The sequence below is a fragment of the Watersipora subatra genome, chromosome 7, assembly GCF_963576615.1.
Source record: "Watersipora subatra chromosome 7, tzWatSuba1.1, whole genome shotgun sequence".
Taxonomy (NCBI): domain Eukaryota; kingdom Metazoa; phylum Bryozoa; class Gymnolaemata; order Cheilostomatida; family Watersiporidae; genus Watersipora; species Watersipora subatra.
The window spans coordinates 44,512,587-44,538,645 of NC_088714.1; the positions used below are offsets into that span (position 1 = coordinate 44,512,587).

Consider the following 26,059-nt stretch of genomic DNA (forward strand, 5'->3'; position numbering starts at 1 on the left):
AGACAACACTAAAATGTATGTGGTGTATTATCTTTTACACTTTAAAAGTAAGTGTATGAGATGATCATATAAAAAAATTAAAATAGAATATATGCATTACCACTGTATATAAATATATATACATATGAAGCATATATAAACTTCTCAATATCTTTGGTTCAGTCTGTCCAGCTATAGCTATTATAATCTTGGAATGAATAATCCGTGTCGCAGAGGATTTGATCTCAGAACCTCCTGTTCCCCAGGCGATATGCTAACCCATCGAGCTACGTGAGATTGATGGATTCATTGGGTGATATGAGTCATTATCTGGGTGAAATTAGGCGTAGCGCTCTGCGTTACGGCGCAACATCACTAAAGCTTGCTCTCATTTCTCTTATTAGTAAGTTTAGCAATACGGATACTAGCTTATTCAAATTAGCCATTGGCAATGTGCCAGGCTAATGGCAAGTGGCAGGTAACTACATAACCTGGCACTGTTTATAAGCTGTTTTTTAATACCAGTGCAAGTCCAGGAATTCTGATAGTACATACCGATATATATATATATATATATGTATATATATGTGTGTATATATACACATACTGTATATATACTAATATATCTAGTGGAAATCTTCTGACTAAAAATGTGTTCAATGCCGTAAAGGCAGTGCATATAGAATAACTATTAATAACTATACCATAATACTATTCTATTTATTCTAGTATATAGTATGTTAGTATATATTCTATATACTAACCATACTAATTATTTTATATATATACATGTATATATATGTATATATAAGCCATATATATTATTATATATATTATATAATATGTTAGTATATATTCTATATACTATAATAATTATTCTATATATATAACTATATATATATAAGCCATATATATATTATTATATATACTATATAATATGTTAGTATATATTGTATTTTTAATAATGTAATAGTACATGTAGTATTTTTCTAAATACTCCTTTCACTACTAAATTCTTTTAATATTAGAATAAACTTTTTGTATATTCGGTCACAATTGTGTTCATCCATTCTACCCAAGTTTGTATTGTGAGATGCTCTGATGGCTGATTTAACTTACTAAGAGTGCTGCCACTCTAATAAAATAACTACAGCGTATTTTTATTTACTATGTAACATGCTTTTTTATCCGATATTATAAATTTTCTGTTTTTCATGTTTTACGTTAAGCATGCTGGTCTTATTGCACGGTAGCTTAATAATAGAATTTACAACCGTAAGCCATGCGAATTACACAAGGAGTTATCTTCTCCCTTTAAAATAGTTACAAGCGCATGACTCTTGTTGAAGCTCACATGGTTTGTGTTAGTACGGTTACCACATTGACTCTTATTTCTTCTGTTCAGATTTGTAAGCCGCCACAAGTAAGTTCAGTTTATGAGTTATAGGATGGCCCCTGCAATCCATGAGCCTACTGTTATTCCGTCTCTATGTCATATTTCATTATTATCAGTTTATTATCATTGCCTGTGGTGAGACTCAGCAGAGACACCGATAGCAGTAACTGATGCATGGAGATAGTATGCTATAAAAGTACTGTTTATTAGCCAGTCCAGTTTCTTCAAAACAACCATTCTCCAAATATCAGTGTTTTCTGTTGAACAAATCACCAATTCTTTGAGGATTCTCTGGAACAATTAGATTCCGATGTATATATATAGGCAGCATGATTTCAACTGTCACCATCTTAAATCATTGTTCACATTATTATCGCTTTTAAAATTGTGATAATTTAGTAGCAGTCAACTTAAACAGTTGTTCATCAGTTTGATGTGCTTTATAACGCGAGGCAGTATCTGATATGTTCGTATAAATATTCTAGAGTTCTTCTCTTGTCTGCGGTGGTTGGTGTGTCCCTGTGCTTCTGCTGACGTCAATTATAAGTTTTCTAGCAGTGTTGCTACATGTTATGTTACAGTTTATTGATGCTGGTTTGGATAACGAGAGGTGCTTTTAAGTTATGAAGTGAGGTCATAAAACATGTCCGACCATGAATCTGATGATTGAACACTACTTCGGTTTTATTGTAACTATTTAGTGTTCCTGTAAAAATAGTCCGCCCACAACCTTTAGTATTGACCATTTACAGTGCACCGAGCAAGATTTTTCTCTGTGATCTTTAGAGATTCTGTAACTATATTTAAATGTTAATGATAAAATTACGCTGCTCTGTTTCAGCATTTACCAGATTTAGTTCATGTCACAAACAGTTACTAAGAAAGATCCTAGTCTATCTTTGTGAGATAGACAGGGATCCTTAGTGAAATAGATGTTAGTTTTAGAAGAGTTTATGTTAATTCGAAGTTAGTATTTTATGAGTGTTGTTATTGGATTTTAGAAGCAAAGAAGGTGCCTTTGTAAAAAGTCCGAGCGCAGAGAAAGCCAAGGAGATTCACTCGGATATAAAAGAATGGTCATCAGTAAGTAAACTTGTAACCATTCGAGACTAGTTGGTTGTAAGTTGTTTGCTCTTGGTGATTATTCACAGCTAATCTTTTTTGTAAGACTAATTTTATTATGCTTACCTGGAGCTCGTAGGATATACTCTACATTTGCATAATATACTATATTGTAATACAGTTATGTGCCAATGTATAGAGCCACCCTATCATTTTTATACACTTAAACTTTAGGACTAAATAAGCCCCATATAATCAACTTAAATATATCATAGTTATATATCATTTTAATCTTAAAATCTTTCTTTTTTCTGTGATGGGTTTGGTTTGTCTGTAAATTAAAATTTAAATACTTATAATTTTTTACGACTCTAACTCTATGAGATCTGCTCTATATTAACGAAACATCAGCAAAAATTAATTGGTATTAATTTTTTCTCTCAAGCCATTGAAGTTTTCTCAAATGTTTGACGTTTCTACTTCTCAAGCAGTATAAATTTAGTCATTTTTAAAAGTTTAAGCATTCATTTTTCAAAAAAGCTTTTAGTAAAAATATTAACATTTAACACTGCTTAGTGACATAACAGCCAAAGTATTGCTTTTAAAGACTAGGCTTAAGAAAAACAGAAGAAATACTGAGCATTAAAAAGAGAGGAATACAAAATCTAATATAAAAACAAATTACAACTGGTTATATGTATTTCTGAAATACTAAATTATTGTAGGCTGGTTCTATATCTTTACACAAGACTGTATATTATAGACAGTTAAGAAGACATAAATGTTTATCTGTTAGTATCGTATTTGTCTGCTGCTGCTGATACAGTCAAATCATAGATATAAATATATGTGGTAAATAATGCCATGCACTCCTCTACTGATGCTCCTATATGTACAGTACTGTACGAGTACCTTAAATACGGAAGCACACGCTCTCTGTGTATGGATATTGTCTCCCTGTATTGATTATTTATCTTAAAGCTATCAGCGTACTGGTCCTGAAATGCATGAAAATACAAGAAAATTAGTGGTGGTATATTTTCTCTCTATCTTGTCATTCATTGTACACTTCATAAGCTTTTATTTGAGAGTTTCTCCTTATTTAGCTTCATTAACTGATTATATTTTATATTCATCTGCTGCTTCATGTTACAAAATCTTTCAACGCTTTCCAGGTTTCTATATTACAGTCAAACCTGTACATATAAAGGAAATCTGTTCAAAGATTTGTGTTTTATAGCAGAATCATTATCATTATATCAAAACATGCTACTTTTATTAACTGTCCAAAACTTGAGTAAAAGTACAATGTAAAACACTAAATGTAAAAAGCTCAATCACCAAATAAATAAGAAAAAGAAAGTCTTTGTTGTTACATTACCATAAAAACTTTGAAACCTTTAATTGAACGCCACCTCCAATTGACCATCACTACAGATGAAGGGTTAAAAAATAGAATGCCATGGTGTTCAATTAGAGGTTTCACAGTATATCAAAAAGGAAGTGTAGCCTTGGTAACATGTAGTGTCACAGGCAGGAGTGTTGATGTACACTGTACATAGATGAGAGAGCTCACTCTCACTTAGACAAGAATAAGCTTAGACTATTTTAATTCATATATTTTTCTATTCTTTACATTTTTATTTTACTTCCTCCCAAACTCTTCAGTTTATTTACAAGCCTGCAGTGTTTTGAGAAACTTTGAAAGTCGTATGCATGAAATTAAATCGAATATAGAGTACAATATGTGCTCAAATTTCACAACCTGTGATGAGGTGATAGTTAGAGTTGACATTCTAGTATTCTGTAGATAAAATTATTCTCACTAACTGAAATTTTTATCAAATTGGCAGCACATATTGATCATAAATGACTTGGTTTATTGAGTGATATGTACTATTAGTGGTTTATTGAGTGATATATACTATTAGTGGTTTATTAAGTGATATATACTATTAGTGGTTTATTGAGTGATATGTACTATTAGTGGTTTATTAAGTGATATATACTATTAGTGGTTTATTGAGTGATATGTACTATTAGTGGTTTATTGAGTTATATGCACTATTAGTGGTTTATTGAGTGATATGTACTATTAGTGGTTTATTGAGTGATATGTACTATTAGTGGTTTATTGAGTGATATATACTATTAGTGGTTTATTGAGTGATATGTACTATTAGTGGTTTATTGATTGATATGCATTATTAATGGTTTTTTGGTTTTTCTATGGCTGTCTGATTATTGATGCCCTCATGCATGTAATCTTTCCTTATTTGGCCACAGCTGCTGCAAACAGAGTTGGACAAGTTTAGCGGCAGCGTATTGCTCACAAATAATGATGCCCTGACCTCCATAGAGCATGAGATATCAGGGTGGACCGAGTGCGGAGTGGAAGTCTTCAATAGACATCGGCGCCAGGATGAGTACCCTAATGACTACAGAGTGATGATCAAACTTAATAAGGTTTGATGACCTACATAACTTGATTTACTCTGTAATACTTAAAATGTTTACTACTATACACTACTATTCTTACACTGACACGTCTGTCTTAGCAAGCATCTTCATGTAGTTCAGGGAGAGACATGCAGATTTAGTACACAATAGCAGTAGCATTGCTCAAGATTTCCTTTATTTTCAACACAAACTCCTAGACTGCTTCCATGACAACAACCTATGAACATGTTCACTGACAGCATTGTACATAACGCATGGGAAGGCGCATTCTTGAGTTTCTGATCAGATATATCGTGGTGCATTTATATTGACAAAGAAAGTTCTAAGATTGCCAACGTAATCCAGCATTGAATGAAGTGGGTCTGCTTTTTAACATTAAATGAACTGTAGACAACACATGGAGCTCTGACAGCCTTCTCTTATAACTCTTCTCTCAGGTACAAGAGTTTTAACGTCACGGAACATCACTCTTGTTATAGTAACAGTTGTTATAGTAATGGTTGTTGCGCGAAATCTGGGTTAGCGCAATTGGTAAAGTTTTGGTATCCCAAGCTAAATGTTACAAGTTCAAGTTCTATACACAGCAATCTTTTATGAAGGATTTTAATAACTACCTACATTGTTTCTTCAGTGCTGTATAAAGTGAGATTACAAGAAGATCAGAGTTTCATAAGCAGATAGATATAATATGACAACTAACCCTGTGTTATGGTTTATCTCCGATGTTGATGTCACTATATTTAATACCATTTAATATTTTATAGTTTTATACCAAACAGTGTTAGGTTGTTGATCTGATTGTCTAAGGTATTTTGGTATTATGATTTGATGAACAGTTTTTGCCAGAAAATATAACATAATCTTCAAGGTATAACTGTACAATAGATGATACCTTCAAGGTATAACTGTACAGTAGATGGTACCTCAAGGTATAACTGTACAGTAGATGGTACCTTCAAGGTATAACTGTACAGTAGATGGTACCTTCAAGGTATAACTGTACAGTAGATGATACCTTCAAGGTATAACTGTACAGTAGATGGTGCCTTCAAGGTATAACTGTACAGTAGATGGTACCTTCAAGGTATAACTGTACAGTAGATGATACCTTCAAGGTATAACTGTACAGTAGATGATACCTTCAAGGTATAACTGTACAGTAGATGATACCTTCAAGGTATAACTGTACAGTAGATGGTACCTTCAAGGTATAACTGTACAGTAGATGATACCTTCAAGGTATAACTGTACAGTAGCTGGTACCTTCAAGGCATATCTGTACAGTAGATGGTACATTCAAGGTATAACTGTACAGTAGATGGTACCTTCAAGGTATAACTGTACAGTAGATGGTACCTTCAAGGTATAACTGTACAGTAGATTAACCTAATTAACCCCTATTAACCTAACATATAGGTTGGATGACAAACAAACATAATTTTCTTGAGTAGGTTTTCTAAATAGTTTACTATCTCAAGTCTGATCGTTTGAGTATTTGAATAGCCTTTGTTCTTTGATATTTCTCTTGCCCCAAACTAGCTGAATGAACATATACAGTCAGCTGCCGATATCCTAAAGCTTTGTTAATTTGATATTTGCAGACTCTCAGGGACATGTGCCAACAGTACAGCAACAGGGTTACCGGTGAAAATGGTATAGCCAAGTACATAATTCAGCTGAACACAAACTTAGAGGTATGGGAGAACAAGCTCACTGGAATCATTCATACTGGGCAAAACCTGCCTCAAAGGTCAGTGGACCTTTCTTCATCTTGGTTCTGGTTTCTGGTTTACACCTTCTTGTACCTTCCTTTGACGGGTAACGTATGAGCCTATAATATCGACACTTCGGTTAGGTTCTACAATTTCCAAGCTTAGAGATTTTTATTCCTGTAGAAACAAATGTATTATTTTAACAGCACACTGTTGGTGATTAAACTCTCACCAATGGAACAGTGAAACTTATGCACACGATTATCTCCACATACATATTTTCTAACATACAATCATGAGCAAATGTATGGAACCCCCTACTATAATTTAATATTTCAGAAATACATATAACCAGTTGTAATTTGTCTTTAAAAGGATAAGAATACAAAAACTTAGTCTAATTTTAACGCTTAAAATCTCCTTTATCTGTTTTTCTTAATCCCTAGTCTTTGAAAGCAATACTCTGTTTGTTACGCTGCTAATCACTGTTACATGTAAATATTTTTGCTAAATGCTGTTTTGAGGAATAGATGCTTAAACTATCAAAAATGGCTGAATTTATATTACTAGAGAAGTAGAAATATCAAACATTTGAGGTAACTTCAATGGCTTGAGAGAAATAATTACCACCAATTAACTTTTTTGATGTCTCAGTGAGTGAAAGTATCATGTATTTAGGATTAAAGTTTTAACTCGCGGGCTATACAACAGGGTCACTGAAAAAAGTATATTTTGAAGATCAACATGATATATAAGTTTGTTATATTTAAGTTGATTATATTAGGCTTATTGAGTCCTGAAGTTCAAGTGTGTGTACTACTATGCGGCGGCTCCATATTTTTGCACATAATTATGAGATATATGATATGAGATATATAATTATGAGATATATAATTACGAGATATATAATACGAGATATATAATATGAGATATATAATATGAGATATAGAATATGAGATATATAATATGAGATATATAATATGAGATATATAATATGAGATATATAATATGAGATATATAATATGAGATATATAATATGAGATATATAATATGAGATATATAATATGAGGTATATAATATGAGATATATGATATGAGATACATGATATGAGATACATGATATGAGATATATATTATGAGATATATAATATGAGATATATAATATGAGATATATAATATGAGATATAGAATATGAGATATATAATATGAGATATATAATATGAGATATATAATATGAGATATATAATATGAGATATATAATATGAGATATATAATATGAGCTATATAATATGAGATATATAATATGAGATATATAATATGAGATATAGACTTCTGTAGACTTCTACAATCTTTAGACTTGTAGCATCTTTAGACTTCTAGCATCTGTATAATATAAGTAAATAGTAAGCTTTAGACCCAAAGAAATTTTCGACATACGACAATTGTTTTAATATTTATGAACTTTATTTTTACTTTCTACCAACTGTTTATTTTTTTAAAAAGCTGTTTTGAGAAGTTTTGGGCATCCTATGTTAGGAATTGTTTTACACGCCAAAAAAGAATTGGCTTAAAATTGATGCTGTCTGTCAACAAATTCGTGAGCTGAGGTGATTTTAATTCAGAGTTTCTTTTTCACTTCTTGCTGTCTCAGCTCATACCACAGTTTATAGTAATCATAGTGACACTCTGGCTGATCTTTGTTATGGCAGCATTCTGCAAATAGTAAATTAACACTCAGTTTCTTATTAAAAGTGTCATGAAATACATTTTAACTTCATTATTCTGTTCACAAATACCATTTGTCAAATTTTATTCATTTTTCTATGTTAAGATTATCACACAGCTGTTTGAAATAAAAATATTTAATGAACCCATTTTATTTAAAGAGCATCAATTTAATGAGCTTGCACGTTTTTCTTTTTGAAAACAGTGTATACTTTTTCTTTGCTCACAAATAGTAAATATAAATTTGAAGTGTTTTTTTTCTTTTTTTATAACTTGATATTGCGCAATCTTGCATAGATTATATTTTTTTGTTTGAATATTTGATTGATTTGTTTACATCAGTGACAGGCCATCTTTTATAAAATATGTAGTTTTCTCTAAAAAAAAGTTTTTTACCAAAAAGGCTTGTCGATCACAATATGGTCAGCCAATGTAGTTTGTTTACTGTACTTTAGTGTTTACTATAATCTGTGCTCAATATTTAGCGTTTTGGAGTTTGACACGGGCTCCCTGGATGAGCTGGAAAGGTATTGCCACATCTTCTCTTCTTAATGTTTCTAGACGTTTGTATTTGCCAGTTATGGCACTATTGTTTATCGCATGCAGTAGATCCACTTGTGTCTATATGTTGCATCTGTCGGTTTATCCGTTTGTCTTGCATTCTTGCAATCTCGCCTTCTACTTCTATGTTTGGTGTATCGTAGAAGGAAGTACGTATATACTTATCATACTGTAGCAAATTAGTTCAATTCATTCATGTTTCGCCTAATTTAGATTGCGAAGTTGGTCAGCGTACTCATGGTATCCAAATGTCTAATGACATCATTTATCAGTGATGGCGGACATGTAGCATATTATTAGTTTACAATGTGTAACATGTGAATATGCCAAGGAGAAAGTGGGTTTATGCTTTACTATAATATTATGCGTTCCTAAAACTTTATATCTACTAATTAGTAAGATCGCTTGCAATTTTGTCTGGTGCAGCCTGGTTTTGTGATAATAACATTGTTATGCAGTAACATACAGCGGTAGAGATTGTTTACAGCCATAGTAAGCCAACCTCCATTTATGTTAGTAGCCAAAGCACTCCTTATGTTTTTCTGTGTTGGCATAACTTTTGCGTATGATAATTGCGAGGTATTAAAGTACATGAAGGCTGTCTTTGACGCCGCGCTGTCAGTTTTTATTACATACTCTGTGTTGTCTGCATCATATTCTTCCTGTTCCATCTCTGTATATATCTATTATAGACGTGTTCATTCAAATATTACTCCGTTATATTCTATTTTGTAAATATTATCTATGTCAACAGCATGCATATGTATTTGTTGCTATGTATTTCCTGTGCACTCTTTATGTCTTTGCATTGCACGGTTACAGGGATGAGATGTTGGATACAACAGTCAGGTTATTACTTCTAGAATCTTCTTTCCTACTCTAATGTTCAGCTGTGAATAACAAATTCGTTTCCTTCATAACCATTTCTTCTGCTAACCAAACTCATATTCTTTCTGCTTTTTAATTTATGGTCATCTTAAGACTGCGAGCATATTTAACCCTCTAGCATCTGTAGACTTCTACAATCTTTAGACTTGTATCATCTTTAGACTTCTAGCATCTGTAGACTTCTACAATCTTTAGACTTGTATCACCTTTAGACTTCTAGCATCTGTAGACTTCTACAATCTTTAGACTTGTATCATCTTTAGACTTCTAGCATCTGTAGACTTCTACAATCTTTAGACTTGTATCATCTTTAGACTTCTAGCATCTGTAGACTTCTACAATCTTTAGACTTGTAGCTTCTTTAGACTTCTAGCATCTGTAGACTTTTAGCATATTTAGACTTCTAGCATATTTAGACTTCTAGCATATTTAAATTTCTAGCATATTTAGACTTCTAGCATATTTAGACTTCTAGCATATTTAGACTTCTAGCATATTTAGACTTCTAGCATATTTGGACTTCTAGCATATTTAGACTTCTAGCATATTTAGACTTCTAGCATATTTAAACTTCTAGCATATTTAGACTTCTAGCATCTGTAGACTTCTACAATCTTTAGACTTCTAGCATCTTTAGAAGAGAGAATAGGCTTGCCTCTCATATTTCTCCTAGTATAGCATCAGTTAAGGTCTTGTAGTATACCCATAGCTTTCAGAGCTGCTGATTATCTACTTATTATATGAAACTCAGCTAATTCCGTCTCTTTTTTTGTAGAAGTAGATATTACCCTTTTTTGAAAAGAAAATGAATTTACATCACTTCATGGTTCACATCACCTCACTTGTAGTGCTAGCATGTGTTCCATTTCATGATAGCTTGTGTTCTATTTCATGAAAAGAGGAATCATTATGAGCCTCAAATGATTTGAATTTCAAAGAACACGAGATCAAGTTGTTCTCGTTCAGCAAGTTGCATGCACAATGCACACGAGTTGTTTATTTAAGAATAAAATTTAGCTCAAGTGTTTGACGGCGCTTCAGGGCTCGCGAAAGCTGATAATATCAATAATAAGGTTAATATATTTTATTGTTTTCTCCAAGCAATAATTCTTTTCAATTTTTATGTCAGAAACGCAATGCTGTTGTAACGAAACCTGGAGCCTTTTGAGGACAACAATTGCTGCCACAGGTTTTTAGTGTTAAAACTTTTTTACAGATATTTATTTAACATATTAACTTAATTAGTTATAGATATCTACTTAACATATTAACTTAATTAGTTATAGATATCTACTTAACATATTAACTTAATTAGTTATAGATATCTACTTAACATATTAACTTAATTAGTTATAGATATCTACTTAACATATTAACTTAATTAGTTATAGATATCTACTTAACCCTTTTACAGGTGGTGCGACATTAATGTCGTTTTGCGATATCGATCCTAGTGGGTAGTGTGACATAATGTCGATATCGTACGCTCTACGTATTAAGACTTACTACTAGTCTGTGTTCATTTTTCTATTCAATTAAATACTTTATAAAGTAAAAGAACACATGTGACGACTTGAATAACTACAATTTAGACATGTATCTTCTCATTTCAACTTGTTTTGGGGCGATCGTTATTAAACGTCCTTCAAGTTTTTTTACTCAGTAAGATACTAAGCCTTTTCCCCCAAATCGAATTTTATGCTTTTATGTGAACAAAAGAACTTGCTATTGGTCTGTGTTCGTTTTTCTATCAAATTAAATACTTTTAAAGTAAAAGAACACATGTGAGAACTTGAATAACTACATTTTAGACATGTATCTTTTCATTTCAACTCGTTTTGGGCGATCGTTATCAATATCGATATGTTTTTTTTACTCCGTAAGATACTAAGCCTTTTTCCCCTCGAAATGATTTTTATGCTTTACGATCGTTGTCGATGCCCTTTCTTTGTGCTTTTTTACTTAGTGAGATCCAAGCATTGATCTTTTGAGAACACAAAAAACATTTTATAATCATGGCTTCATCTTCCCAACGACCTGCTAGATCAACTCGAAAGGCCCAGTTTGTTTTGGCAGATTCTATAGTTGATGACTCAGACAATGACTCAAATTTTTTCTGATGTCAATCTAATGGATTTTGATATAAGTGATGAGTCTAGTGATGACGATGCTTCTGTTGTCACTTATCACAATTAGACAATATGGACTATAGACCACAAATAGACTGTATGGACTATGGATATGTGCTATGGACTAAGTCTAAACAGGTGCTAATATGCATTACAAAGTGTGGTTCTACTTGTAAAATGCTTTATTTGTAACATAAATACAGAATATGTATTATTCAACAATATAACATTATCGCAACAACAATCAAATTTTTCAAATTTCTTAAAAATTTACATGTGTAAGGGTAGTTTAAATAGCTCAAATAGGCAGAAAAGGGTGTAAAACTGTTTGTACAATGCCTTGTTATATGTTACAAACCTAGCATACAACCATAGTGTAGCAAAAAAATACCATTTCAATAAAGTTTCAAAATTTTCATATTTTTGAAAAATTAATTCACCCAAGACGAGCTGAAATAGGCTCAAAAACTCACCTGCGAAAGGGTTAACATGTTAAACTTAACCAATGATAAGTAAAACAACATTAAAACTTATAAAATCTGATTATATAACTTATTGCATATTTTAGGTTGAATATTTTACTACAATTGAAGATGTTGCAACATAATACCAAGCATTTTTGTGCAAAACTGAGAAGGCAGATTTTCTATAAATTTTATTGAAAAACTCGATATTCAAAATTGAACAATAAATGTTTTTTCTGGATATCTCCAGTGTCTGTAGTTTTGGAGTAGACACATCGGACCTGTGTTCTGATACGACCTGGAAATCCAAAGACTCCACGAAATGGTTTGTCGGTAGTTATGCTTTAATCCGCTAAACTGTCCTTCCAACGCACTTCATTAAAGCGGCAGAGTAAAGGTACGGCCACACGTAACAATTCTTTTGTTGGTTCTGACCGAAATCACGAAATGAACAAAAAACACCGAATTATTCGGTCGAAATTCACAGAATTGTCAGAGCTGTGCATGCACACCGAAATGCTTTTAATTGGCTAAACAAAGTATTAGCCAGCACGATTTTAGCAGCTTTCACAATTGTTATAGTCCAAGAAACGTATTACGACACACAATAAAAGTATCAGTGCAATTTAACATAGTACATACGATGCAACTGCTTAGATTGCGCTATTGTTGGTTATTTATCGTTCAGACACTATAGCTACGACTCGTTTCATTTTTTAATAATAACAATTTTTATTTAGCAGCAGAATCTATGTCGTAGAAAAAGTTACGATATTTAGAGCAATCAAGTCGATTGCACCGTATTTACTATGGCAAATTGCGTTAGTATTTTTCTTGCGTGTCGCGTTATGTGCCTCAGACTATATAAATTGCGAATGTTGCTAGAATTGTGCTCGCTAATAAGTTGTTTAGCCACTTAAAACCATTTCGTCGACGATTTCGGTGTGCATGCACAACTCTGACAATTCTGTAAAATTTGGCCGAATAACTGGTCAGAATCAACGAAAAAATCGTTACGTGTAGCCGTACCTTACTGCTTTAAATGTTTTTAGTTTCTAGCACTATCTTATGATTTTAGCTATTTTGTTGCAAGGTCATGCTTGTCGAAAGCTGTGCTTCAGCTAAACTAATGCCTTCAGTTTAAGCTTTTACCATGCCAAATCCTGAAAAATGTTTGGAGAAATGAGGGCTTAGCTGGCAAATACATGTAAATCTAAACAAACCCATTCAATATAGTTTTTGTTACAAGGAATTTCTGATAATAAAATGGATTTGAAATATGTTTAAAAAGAAAGTTAATGACATAATATGAGATGAGAGAAATGAGTATCTCTGCAAACTATTGCAATACGATTCTGTCCTATTGTTTAGCTAGTTGTGAGATAGAAGGTTGAGTGGATGACCAGACTCTAAAAACAACCATACATAGAATTATATAAATGATATATTATATTCATGAGTTTATTAACATGCTGTAATCACAGTTACGCCAGATAGATGCACGTGATTTTCTTAACTTTTATTAGTCAAATGTTGAATTGGCCTTGAAACTCACTTTTGTTGTTATTGTGGTATTCTGAATTCATGTTTCAAGTGCGACCATTAGCAATCTTTTATTTATCCACATTTGACAAAATTCTTCTTCAAAGCGCTTTTGTAAGCGTGCAAACCTGATTAAAAAGCTAAAAAGTAAAGGGGCTTTCAGATAACCTATATGTGTAACTGTATCTGTAAGGCATCGACTTGCATGCTCACAATTGTGGAATTATGGAGGCGGCTGTAATGATTACATGTAGATTGGTCTGTAATATAGAAGTAGCGGATTGTAAAGGCTTTATTAACAGTGTTTTTATGAAAAATAATCGCAAAATGTGCCCTGAGATCTTCATCAGTATTAATTGTATGTAGGCTATAATTGTATGACAGACATGCTTGTGAAACGCTACAAATGTTATAATTGGACTCTTCGGTGAATCTTTCTCTGCTCAACCAAGTAACTACTTTGTTGTCTATTGAGGTATAGAATATAAATCCAAGTTTCCGGTTTGTGTAGTCACATACCCTTGGTCAATAACAGATACTTTTTACACAGTAGGAATTTCAACGCATCCAAGTCTATATTTTTAACATATACTGTTGACTAATAAGATCTCAGTCTAGTATATTATCTGTCATGCATCATCACTACTCTTCCAGCGTCTTCTCATTATCCTCAGCAAACTCTACTATTGAAGATGAAAGAAGGGTGAGATTTGCTGACACGCGTGTTCAAACTGACCGCAACGCTCCTAAGCCTCTCTCCTTCACTGGTAACTCTTTGCACTCACCTCTTTCTCTCATTCTATCTTCTATCTTTAAGCTGGAGTGTACTCATACATCCGTCTTTATCATTCTGCACTTCCTCTGCACCAGGTCCTAAGCCTACTCAATTCAAGGACACTAAAGAAGGTAAACAGAGGGTCCTTACGGGTAAGGACATATCTACTTGGTGGCAAAAGGAAGGACAAATAAAAATTGACAAACCATTAAACTTAACTCCCAACGTACCATCAAAGCACCAGGGGTTCCATCTCGAACGTCGCCATAGTGCAGGCGGTTTGGAGGCTCAACTAAGGTCACTAAGCTTGGCTTAGCTTTCATTGAAGTTTTTTGCGCTCATTGTTAGCTTAGGATAAAGAGATATGAGATGAGAATAACTTGCTTTTTCAGACAAACTTCTTCTTGAAATTACTTTTTTTATATATGTACTTCCGATGTTAGTTTTTCAGCCTGAATTCATTGCAGATGGGATTTTTGGGGTCATTGATAAATAGTCACTTATGCTTTCTTATTAGTTTAAATGACTTAAATAATTACTTCCTTTTCAAGTAGTTTACTAAATCATTCACACTCACGCTACTATTACAAATATGTCTTTATCTTTAATTAAACTCTTATTGCCCATTCTATCTGATATATCTTACTAACATCCTCAGGGTTCAACTTCTCAATGTATAAAATGTAGGTCAGCTATAAAACAGTCTTGATGATAGGTTAAAGGATCAGCCTCCTAGTTGCACTTCTGCTAGATGAAAATTCATCTGCATTGCATATGTAGATGCACAGACCTGTTACACGAATAACAGTTTTAACTAGTTTACTCTCTGAGCTTTGCAATATAATGTCTGCTGCTGATACCTTGCTCTCTTCTTATTCTCTCTCTAATAATCCTTTTGCTGCCATTGGCTTATAAAGTCACTGAAAATATGATCATCCTTGAGTTTTAACCCCATTATGAATGTTCTTAGAGAGTGGATGTCATTCATGGAGCAGCTTGATGACTGGACAATTACACTCGACAATTGTATGAACAGCGTTGGGTCTGTCACTACAGAAGATGAAAAAGAGAAAGGAAATATTCAAGAGCCGTATGCTTTTTTTATACTAAGTAACATATCATAATTTGAAGGTTGTTAAGAGTTTCATAGTTAACTGAGTAGGTCAAGTTTGTTAAAAGCAGGCTTAACTTGTTTATTGAAATTACAATTGATTTAACAAAAATTGAGTTCAAACCAAGCTGCTTTGGATCAGTTGATTTGAAGCTGTTTTTTAATTAGTTTATACTGGATGGAAGCATTCAATAAAGTTCATATTTTCTTTTGATGCTTGCAGAATTGATGTTCACGAGATGATGAGAAAAGCGCACATGTGGAGTGTTACTACAAACAACTCAATCGATAGTGAAGATTCGAAATATGTGGAACAGGTAAAGTATTGGTCCACATTGAAACATTAATCTGGGATTCTCAGAGATGTCTGAGATTCTCAGAGATGTCTGAGATTCTTAGTGATGTCTGAGATTTTCAGAGATGTCTGAAATATCTTAGGTTAACTTTCAAATTTTTTATTTGCCTAAGGTAAACATCGGAATGTTCAAGCTTCGTTAAAGTTTGTTGGTTCACTCCAACACAGTTCAACCCTCAACTCTGGCTTTTCTTGTGGTTGGTAAGTGGGATCAAATGATGATTCGCGGTAGTACTAGAGCCGCTGGCTTTTTGAATAACAGGTTGAGATTTGTCTCTCCAACGGGCCATTATTGGTGCGAAATGAATGCCAAACTGATCTCCTTGTCAAAAATCAACTATGCAGTCTAGTTTTGTCTGAAAAGCTACTGAATTGTGTAACTTGAGTTTGAATATAAAACAAAAACCTTTGGATTAGAAAATTAAGTAAAGTTTGCAGTAGCAATGAGCAAAAATAAAAATAAAGATTGCTCATTTAAATGGTTTCTATCTTTACCATGCGCAGCCCTGGATCAATAGACTCTAGAGTCTAAATGTATTCTGCAACAGCAACCACTTCAGTATCCAGAACTCAGTAATCGACTTCTGATTTACAACTTCTAACTATCTACTCTACGTCAGGATTAACTCAGTTTGTCGTAAGTCGGTGTATGTGTTGTAAAGAATGGAGGGATTTAAAATTTCAAGCAAATAAGACATGACATACATGCATATTTAGCGGCTCTATGTGAGTTTTGACATATTTTGTCGGTGATATCTACATGTTTGACACGTTGCAAATGTGATCAACATGTTTGCTATACCTTGCAGTGGCAATGTATGATTTGGTGTATTTAACAAGTAGTACATACATGTTTGACACTTCTCGCATGTGTCATAGCATACCGTTAGTTAAGGGTCAGCTTTATATCTTTCCTTTCACTAACAGTTTCCTGTTCCTCTTCGCTATAAGATAACTCGCATGCATTTGAAGAGTAGCTACTGGGACTAGACAGACAGGGCTGTCATATTTTATAGGTAGTACAGCTGCACACCCAAATGGTTAAATGGATGGTGCATGTTCTTCTGAGGCTTGCTCCAGACCGACCCGGAACTTCTATGCAGTCGATAGAGCAGTCACTGGTTAACTCTCCTCCAATCATAGACTTGGTAGAACAAGCCGAGGTTCTTTTTCAGCAACTTGACACGTTCTCTCTTCTTATTCACAAGTGAGCCAAATGTTCTTACATTAAAAGCATTGTCAGTTTTGATTGGATAAAAAGCTGTTCTTAGCAGCACTCAATTAATTAATGGCAGTGAATAGGACAGTGTGTGCTTACAAAGAGAGGAAAACTCCTAAAGTGTAAATTTAAATCCTCAAGCAACAATAATCATAGCTCATTAGTAGTGAACAAGTTCACAGATAAGGTGGTCATTTTAATTAATACTAGGACGTTAAGTCTAACAAGGAAATTTAATCCAACAAATATTGTGAGAAAAACTCTCGTAATAAAATATTCAGGGTGGTTAATATCAGGATGACGATTCCAATAATTCTACCCAAATCTACTTTGATTTTACATTATAGCGTGCCACTGAATTGGAGTTATTATACCTGTCTAAGCTTAAAAAGCGCGAATTAATTTTTATCCAAAACAACTGATTTCTGAAACATGAAATTATTTGAACTGTTTATCAACAAGCTATGGTGTCACTTGCTAGCTGAACAGTTCATCAACAAGCTACGGTGTCACTTGCTAGCTGAACAGTTCATCAACAAGCTACGGTGTCACTTGCTAGCTGAACAGTTCATCAACAAGCTATGGTGTCACTTGCTAGCTGAACAGTTCATCAACAAGCTATGGTGTCACTTGCTAGCTGAACAGTTCATCAACAAGCTACGGTGTCACTTGCTAGCTGAACAGTTCATCAACAAGCTATGGTGTCACTTGCTAGCTGAACAGTTCATCAACAAGCTACGGTGTCACTTGCTAGCTGAACAGTTTATCAACAAGCTATGGTGTCACTTGCTAGCTGAACTGTTCATCAACAAGCTATGGTGTCACTTGCTAGCTGAACAGTTCATCAACAAGCTACGGTGTCACTTGCTAGCTGAACAGTTTATCAACAAGCTACGGTGTCACTTGCTAGCTGAACAGTTCATCAACAAGCTACGGTGTCACTTGCTAGCTGAACAGTTTATCAACAAGCTATGGTGTCACTTGCTAGCTGAACTGTTCATCAACAAGCTACGGTGTCACTTGCTAGCTGAACTGTTCATCAACAAGCTACGGTGTCACTTGCTAGCTGAACTGTTCATCAACAAGCTATGGTGTCACTTGCTACCACGGCCAACATTTTCAAAAGGACTTTAACGGGACCAAGACTAACTCAATGCAACCAACATTATTTTGCTGCAATACAATTTTGTTTATGTCGAACTTGCATAAAAAATGAGCGATAACTTGATATTAAAGAATGACTCATCAGCAAAGCACTAAGATTTGAGGCAGAGGCAAAGTAGGATTTTTTATATTATTTATGTAGTAGATGCTACCTTTTTGTAAAACTAGATGTAGATAAAGGAGGAGAAAGATGTCCACCCTAGTTGACGTACAATTGCCTGAACTCAGCTACAGCCTGATCAGTAGCGTATTTAACTGAAGTTGGTTAACACATATACATTGCATAGCTTCATTAAACCTGTATGGTAGGTCATGTGAAGACATCGTGAGATTGAGGACGCAAGATCGTATTGCTAGTGGCGATGATCTGGCAGAGAAAGAGCTCAATGACTTACAGGGACTTAAGGTGAATCTACATTTTATATCAATTATAAATATTTTGGTATCTGTTTTAATTGTTTCGGAGAAATGCTCACTATTTAATACAGTTGCTCGTTGACTCATGATAAATGGAATGAGACGATAACTCTATTTGTAGTACGAAGCGTATCATTGGATTTACGCTGTACTGATTCTCATCACAGAGCTGACCAATGAGTCCAAAGATTACAAGCCTCTTGACATAAAGTTTGATATGTCACAATTCTCAAAAGCAAGAACTGGTAGGCCATTGGTCTCAGCTATAGTTGAATTGGTCTCTAGCTGTGTACTGGCCTTTGTTAGTTGAGCTATGTGTGTAGCCTGTGTTAAATTTATTATAGTAGCTCTATAGTTTTCAATATTATTTAGGTTTTGGTCGTAGCTTTCACTACTACCAAAGATTTTGGTAGTAATGATACCAGGTAGGCCAGAAACCTAGTAGCGCTTACCAGAAAACCAGGTGAGCGCTACAATGGACATCGGAAAACCGTTTTGTTATTTGAGTACAAAGCCAAATGCGCTTACATACTACATGTATGTCGGCAAATCACAACATTTAATGCTAATTCAATATAAACGCAGTTAAGGTTGCTAATTTTAAAAACACATTGGATTAGTTTAGCTACGTGGGTGACCTGTGGGCTAGTTGAGCTATGTGGGTGGTCTAAGGGTTAGACTATCTGTGTGGCCTAAGCTGTGTGTATTAAAGTATTAGGCAGGTAAAGCTATGAGTTTAAATGAATCATTTTTGAGAAAACCGGAATGGGTGCATGATTGAAATGGTGTATGGATTCCACTCACCATAATATGTTTTGAAAAGGAAATGGTTTCACATACATGCACATGCATTGCTCGAACCACATCTGTTTCTCTTCCTGCATCATGAAGTTGATTATAGTAATATCATTAAAGAGTCATGGCGATTATTGCCATTGGAAGACCTGTGAGCTTTCTCAACTACTCCATTTTCATAGTTCAACCTCCTCAATCAATCCCTTTCATAATTCAACTTTTTCAATCAATCTTTTTTATAATTGAACTTTTTCAACAACTCTTTTTCATAATTGAACTTTTCATCTACTCCCTCATTATAGTCTTGCACAGAATTCATGCAATAATTAGAAATAATCCATGCCTCTGCGCATACTGGCTCTACAATAAAAATTTGCTGCTTTTAGTGTCTTCAATTAGACGGAATAAGCTTTTTATAGTTCCATTATGATATCTATATTCCGTTACTTAAATGCTAAGTACTGCTATTTGTAATTTTGCAGTTTTTTCGAAATATAGATACCCATTTCACAGTGATGCCAGGCTTTCTAGAATATCTACGGCGTCAGCACAAACATGGCATTCTAACCATCCTGTTCAAACTGGTACACTCGCTGCTTTCCTATTTCATGTTCACTGCTCTGCTTTGTTGCAAATATATATACACATATATAGCTGAATATAAATATATACTGTATATATTTAGCTATATATATAGCTATATACATTACTTCATTTCTTGCTTATCAGACTCATTTAAACACCAGTTAAAATAGTTTGGAAAATTAATCAACACTGAAATGGAAACCAAAGACTCATTAGTATAACCTGGTAAAATGTTTAGTTACTGCTAGCTCTGTTTTTTAAATAGTTTAGCACAAGAGAACTATTTCTGCATGCCTGGTCTTCCAAACTAGGCATTGCTGGCAATATTCAAGTTTCATAGTGATTGCCAGACTTTTTAATAAGTTACATTTTATTTCTATGACAGTATTTTGCCATACATTATCTCTCCCTAAATACTTTAAATCTAATTAAATTATTTTAATTTAAATAAGTGCCGCAGCCTATTAGCGTTTAGTATTAGGACATCTATTAGTATTTATATGATTCCATACACGGACTATGTAAAAACCTTGAAGAGAAGCATATATAAATGGTAAGCGCTATAAAACACAATTTTTTGCTAATAATTAGTCCATAAATTGAATCATCGAATTATGATCAGTTTTGGAGTTGTGCTTTCATTTATAAAAGGTGACAACTCCCTCATTGTTTCAACTTACAGAGATTTTATAAGCCTTAAATTCACCCATTTCTGAACAGTATTTTGTTGTTTTTATAAAGGAAATTGCTTGTCAGTGGTGCTCTGGCTAACATTGTTGCTGCTGTTAAATTCTAAATAGGAACTCACTTAGATTGTTTGTCAAGTTATCTTCTCATCAACATATTTGTATTCACAACAGAATCCTCAAACAGATTTTTGAAGACGCAGATTTCAAGAACTGGAAACATAGTAAACTTTTTAGCTAAAACATATTTGTTCACGAAAATTTTGAAATAGCAAAGTAAAGTTCATAAAGAATGTATTACATTACCTTACGAGGTCTGATATATCCTCTGTGATTGTAGCTACGTCCCATGTATTAGACTACATGGAGAGCAGAAAACACGGTGAATATGCGTATTGCTAGTTTGGTTTACCCCACCTCCTTATGTTGCATTTACTTTTATAGACTGTGCCTTATCAGCTTCTATGTACTTTTCATTGCTGTGGTTATTACGCGCAAATTTCAGTTGCTCACTGTTCTAGCCTGTGTTCCTTCTCGTATTTAATATTTCTAGTCGTTACTCACCGTGATATCATAACTCACTTCAGTACATTTTACCTTTAGCCAGCAAGATAGGATTTAACAAACACATGGACAATGTAAACACAAGTTAGATATTTGCAGAGCCTTGCTGGTTCTGTTTTGGTTTACCAAATTTGAGCTGTAGGGTACGTGTGTGAGTCTTTGTGAGACCTAAGGCTAGTTCAAGCTCGATTTTGTTAGATAAGGAATCAGGGGAAAAAATTAGGACAAAAAAACTGTTATTAATTTTTCTTTGGCTCGCTACTACCAAATTACAGCACTTGCTTCATTGCTGTTGTCATATCCTGTAAGATTATCTAGAATGTTTTAAAAGACACAGACTAGTAATGGCTAGAAGTACTAGCGTATTTTCAAGGTTTCCTCTTGGTTTCGTTGATTTGTTTATTTTTTTTAAAGAAATAACTTACAATGACTAAACCATGTACTTATTACAGGTGCGAGAGTAAGAGGTAGGTGTGTGCTATAACAGGATTTGAGAATTCCTTCTAGAACGTTCTCTGTGACCACTCCTATCCCGTGATTGTAACCAGTCTTATAGCTTATACATCATACACCAGTGTTTATGCTTGTATTTGTATGGTGCTGTAATATTATGTAGCTGAAGCACCTACAAGTACAGCAGGGGATGAGGAAGCTAGCAATCTCCCTGATACAGCAGAACCTGAAAAAGATGCCGTGGCTTCATCCAAGGTAAGTTTCTAGACAAATTTACGAGAGCTATTGCGGATTTTACAGGTCAAAAGGTCATTAACGATAATAATATACACGTAGTATACTTCGAATTCGCCAAGAATAATACAGTTTACATTGCAGTAACAAAAAATAATACATTTTATTTGCATTATCAAAAAATAATACTGTTTACTTTGCGTTAACCAAACATTAATTTAGTTTACTTTACATTAATAAAAGTTCAGTCTGCAATTTCTTACCAGAGGGAGCTCTGTAACTAAATATTCAATGGCCCAAGTGTTCTTTGCCACAGCAACCACTTCAGCATAGAGAAATCCTGATTGACCGCTGATTTTCTACTGCCGACTTTCTAAGCTGCTTTGTATAGATTCAGATAAAATTGTAACCATGAATGTAAGTTTCATCATGTTTTCAGTTTTTAGATGAGCATTGAGGAACATACTCGAGTGTAAATAACGGAATCTTATTATTGTCCATTGGAAATACTACGTAGATGGACAACCTTTGTAATGTTGCCTGTCAAATGTTAACATTAGCAAGTTGCATGCTTTAGTTTATGGCTTGTAGTCAACTCCTGGAAAGTTGCAGTTTCACATAACGGTATAGTAAACACGTTCAACTGCTACCAAAATTGATATTACTTTCTGTGTTACGTTGAGTTCACAAGATAAGTGTCCAGTTGATGGACACTTATGACGCGTTTGCCGAGGTGCTCCTAGAATTGAGCCTTATTCCTCTTGAAAGTGCTACTAGAATTTATTTTATGCTAGTAGCTGATAGTCTTGAGTGCCGTGTGAGATCATCAGGTGGACCAAGAAATTATTCCAAAGTGTTGGAAGGCAATTGATTTGCGCATGGGATGGAGTACTGGTCTACCGGCCTAAAAGTTGTGAGTTCGACTTCTGTTGAAAGAATCTTTTTTCCCCACCTTTATGTATGGCTTCAGACACACGGACGGACAGACACGGCCTTTATTATAGTAAATACTAGGGGAATGCCCAGCATATACCGGGTAATAAAATAGCTTTCCGCACGAAAAAATTAACATTTATTTTGTCTAGCTTTTAAATAAAAGTACTTGTATATTTTTGTGTAGTCTGTAAATTTAATGAAGTTGACGCTATATATACGTAACATTTACAGCATTTTAGGGAAGTCTGGAAGGTTTCTTTCTAGTAAAACTTTTCTTCTAGTAAATTAGTTCAAGCGTGAAGCATAGATATTTTAACCAATCGCCATTAATGATTGGCAGATGTAATAACTATGTGTACAAGTGCACCATGGTATGTAAGCTATAAGGCTTAGTGGGATAGCGCGCATGTATGGAGACCTGGAGGCTCCAAGTTGAAATCCAGTGCGAACCAGACATTTTGCTCCTATAACTCCACCGCTGTAACTGGGCACACGGATAATAAATGACCAACAGACAAACACTGAGATTTGTATATATATATTAGTTAGTGTATAGAATGGTAGTGTGTCCCTTTTTTGAAGTTATGTTCAAAATCGGGTAATCTTCTTTATTTCATTGGCAGTACCCAAGCAATGTGAATTAAACATAGCTTTTTCACTTTCTGCAGCTCATCAGAATAGCAAAGAAACTGTAATCACTTCCATCTATTTTTCCCTGACAGAATATTAACACTGGAAAGTGCTTATTACCTTTTTCCAACAAAGAATGGATTAATAATCTTTACTATAATGAGAGACGTGTTTGTCCGTCTGTTCGAAGCCATCAGTTGAATGTTGAAAAAAAAGATTGCATTGTACAGGATTCACACTCATGACATTCAGCTTGGTAGACTGACACTTTACTAACTGCACCAATCAACTGCCTTCCAGCATTTTGTAATAATTGTGTGTATAGTTATTTCCTGTGCTTTAGCAGCTCATCTGATGATCTCTCACACTGGACTGCGAGGGTAGGAGGGTATAAGAGTCAACATAATTTATGACTATCTCAGTGTTGGATGCATTTCACCTCTATTCCTTCATTGATGTCAATATGGCCGATTTTAACAGAGACGTTCTAATTGGTTGATTGCTCAGTTTCAGTTCATCCGTTCACTTTATTTAAATTATTTAACTAAGCTTCACATCTTATTGCAGATTGTCCCAGCAGAAGAGCCAGAAACTCTAGTCATAGACCACCCGAGTAGAGAGGCTACTATTGAGGATGGCGAGAAAGAAAAGGCATCACCTTTAGCAGCAACTATGTCCCCAATTCCTCCTTCCCAGCCTAAACCAGTTAGTTGAATCTTTTTTACCCTGTTCTCTATTCAACCAATGAATGCTGCCTCGGTAATGAAAAACGTTGCTCAATGGTCGCACTAAGTTTTTGCAATAAACCTCGCAGCTACTTGAACTGTTAATAGCAATAAAATTTAGTGGCTTCAAGTGCCTTCTTACATTACAATGTGTGAAGGCTAATGATATGTGATGATGTATATGGGTGTATAAGTATACATTATACTATACAAGTATACTTACCATGCGTACATGTAACTATATATAAAAAATATGTGTATAAATATTTATATATAGATTTATAGATTTATATATAAATTTCTATATTTATATATCAATTTATACGTGTATAGATTTATTCATGTGTAGATTTATATATATTTGACTTGTTTGTTGATAAGAATTGTAGCACACACAAAGCAACTTGTGAGAACTATTTATCAGTTGAGCCCCTGCACAGTATACGACCAGGCTCTCAAGCTAGCTAGATCATACAACAGTTAGCACAAAATTACACCAACTAACCTGGGGTAGGCAGCACGTTATATGGAAGAAAACAGCGAATTTTTTAGAATCTTGATGGTGATTGGGTAGAACATCCTCAACCAGCTTATGAGCTTTAACAACATGGAATTATAATGAGACTCAATGTAAATTTTTGACATCCAAATGTAAATTCTTGAAAGCAAATCAGTAAACCTTAAAGTTACCTTGATGTATACGTTGCTGTCACAAAGGTACAGTGCCACTGTGAGCCACGTTTTCTGGTTGACTACAGGAAAGTGCCAGAACTGCCTCCGCTGGTCAAACCCCTATGCCCGGTTCCGGGCCTGACTCTTCAGCTGCTTCACCAACTGGTTCTCGGCCGCCGTCACGCGGAGGCGTGCGTCCTGTTTCGGTGTTGAAAGAGGAAGAGAACTTGAGTCAAATAGAGGTGATTGGAAGGGACGACAACACAAGACCCGCTTTGCTTCCAGAGCCGAGTCCTGATGAGGTAGGGGAATTCTTATTCTATTGTCGCAGCTGTTGTTGTATTACACAGAAGGAGAGGATGGCTTGGATTATTACGAGAGCGATATAAAATTGTTTTTCTTTAATTTTGTATTCAACCAAAAACGCATGTTAATCCTAAGACATGAACATAATGTACTTATTAAATGTAAGAGTTGTCTACTCTTGATGAAAACATAAACATGGTAGGATAACTCATATTGTAATAATTTCTTTACAACAGGTGTTTCATAGTGAAATTCTACAGTTTGGTTTTATAATTAAATCTTTTTAATTGTGGAACATAGATGAACCTTTTAGCTTTGGCAATAACAGTGTATCCGGCAACTAACAGTAAAAAGTTTGCCCATCAATGAGTCTATTTACAAACACCAAACTTTTACTGGGTACATAATTCCCATGATTCCTTGGGGCGGTTAGTCAGCAAGTTTGTGTCATTCGCAAGTCATCGAAAATAGAAATGGCGAATCAATCGAGTTGTGTCACTCGCAAATTTCTTTGA

At 34.3% G+C, this 26,059-nt stretch overlaps 1 protein-coding gene across 1 annotated transcript in view; it reads left to right on the forward strand.

Annotated features, from left to right (window-relative positions):
• Nucleotides 1-26,059, forward strand: part of LOC137399792 (axonemal dynein light chain domain-containing protein 1-like) — a 53,830-nt gene that overhangs the window by 21,170 nt on the left and 6,601 nt on the right. Inside the window, exons 12-23 of the mRNA XM_068086017.1 lie at nucleotides 2,377-2,458; nucleotides 4,724-4,903; nucleotides 6,499-6,647; nucleotides 15,663-15,782; nucleotides 16,027-16,120; nucleotides 17,175-17,365; nucleotides 18,851-18,947; nucleotides 19,080-19,203; nucleotides 21,365-21,406; nucleotides 22,205-22,296; nucleotides 24,409-24,546; nucleotides 25,325-25,540. Of these exons, the coding sequence (XP_067942118.1) occupies nucleotides 2,377-2,458; nucleotides 4,724-4,903; nucleotides 6,499-6,647; nucleotides 15,663-15,782; nucleotides 16,027-16,120; nucleotides 17,175-17,365; nucleotides 18,851-18,947; nucleotides 19,080-19,203; nucleotides 21,365-21,406; nucleotides 22,205-22,296; nucleotides 24,409-24,546; nucleotides 25,325-25,540 (1,525 nt within the window). The remainder of the gene's footprint in view (nucleotides 1-2,376; nucleotides 2,459-4,723; nucleotides 4,904-6,498; nucleotides 6,648-15,662; nucleotides 15,783-16,026; nucleotides 16,121-17,174; nucleotides 17,366-18,850; nucleotides 18,948-19,079; nucleotides 19,204-21,364; nucleotides 21,407-22,204; nucleotides 22,297-24,408; nucleotides 24,547-25,324; nucleotides 25,541-26,059) is intronic.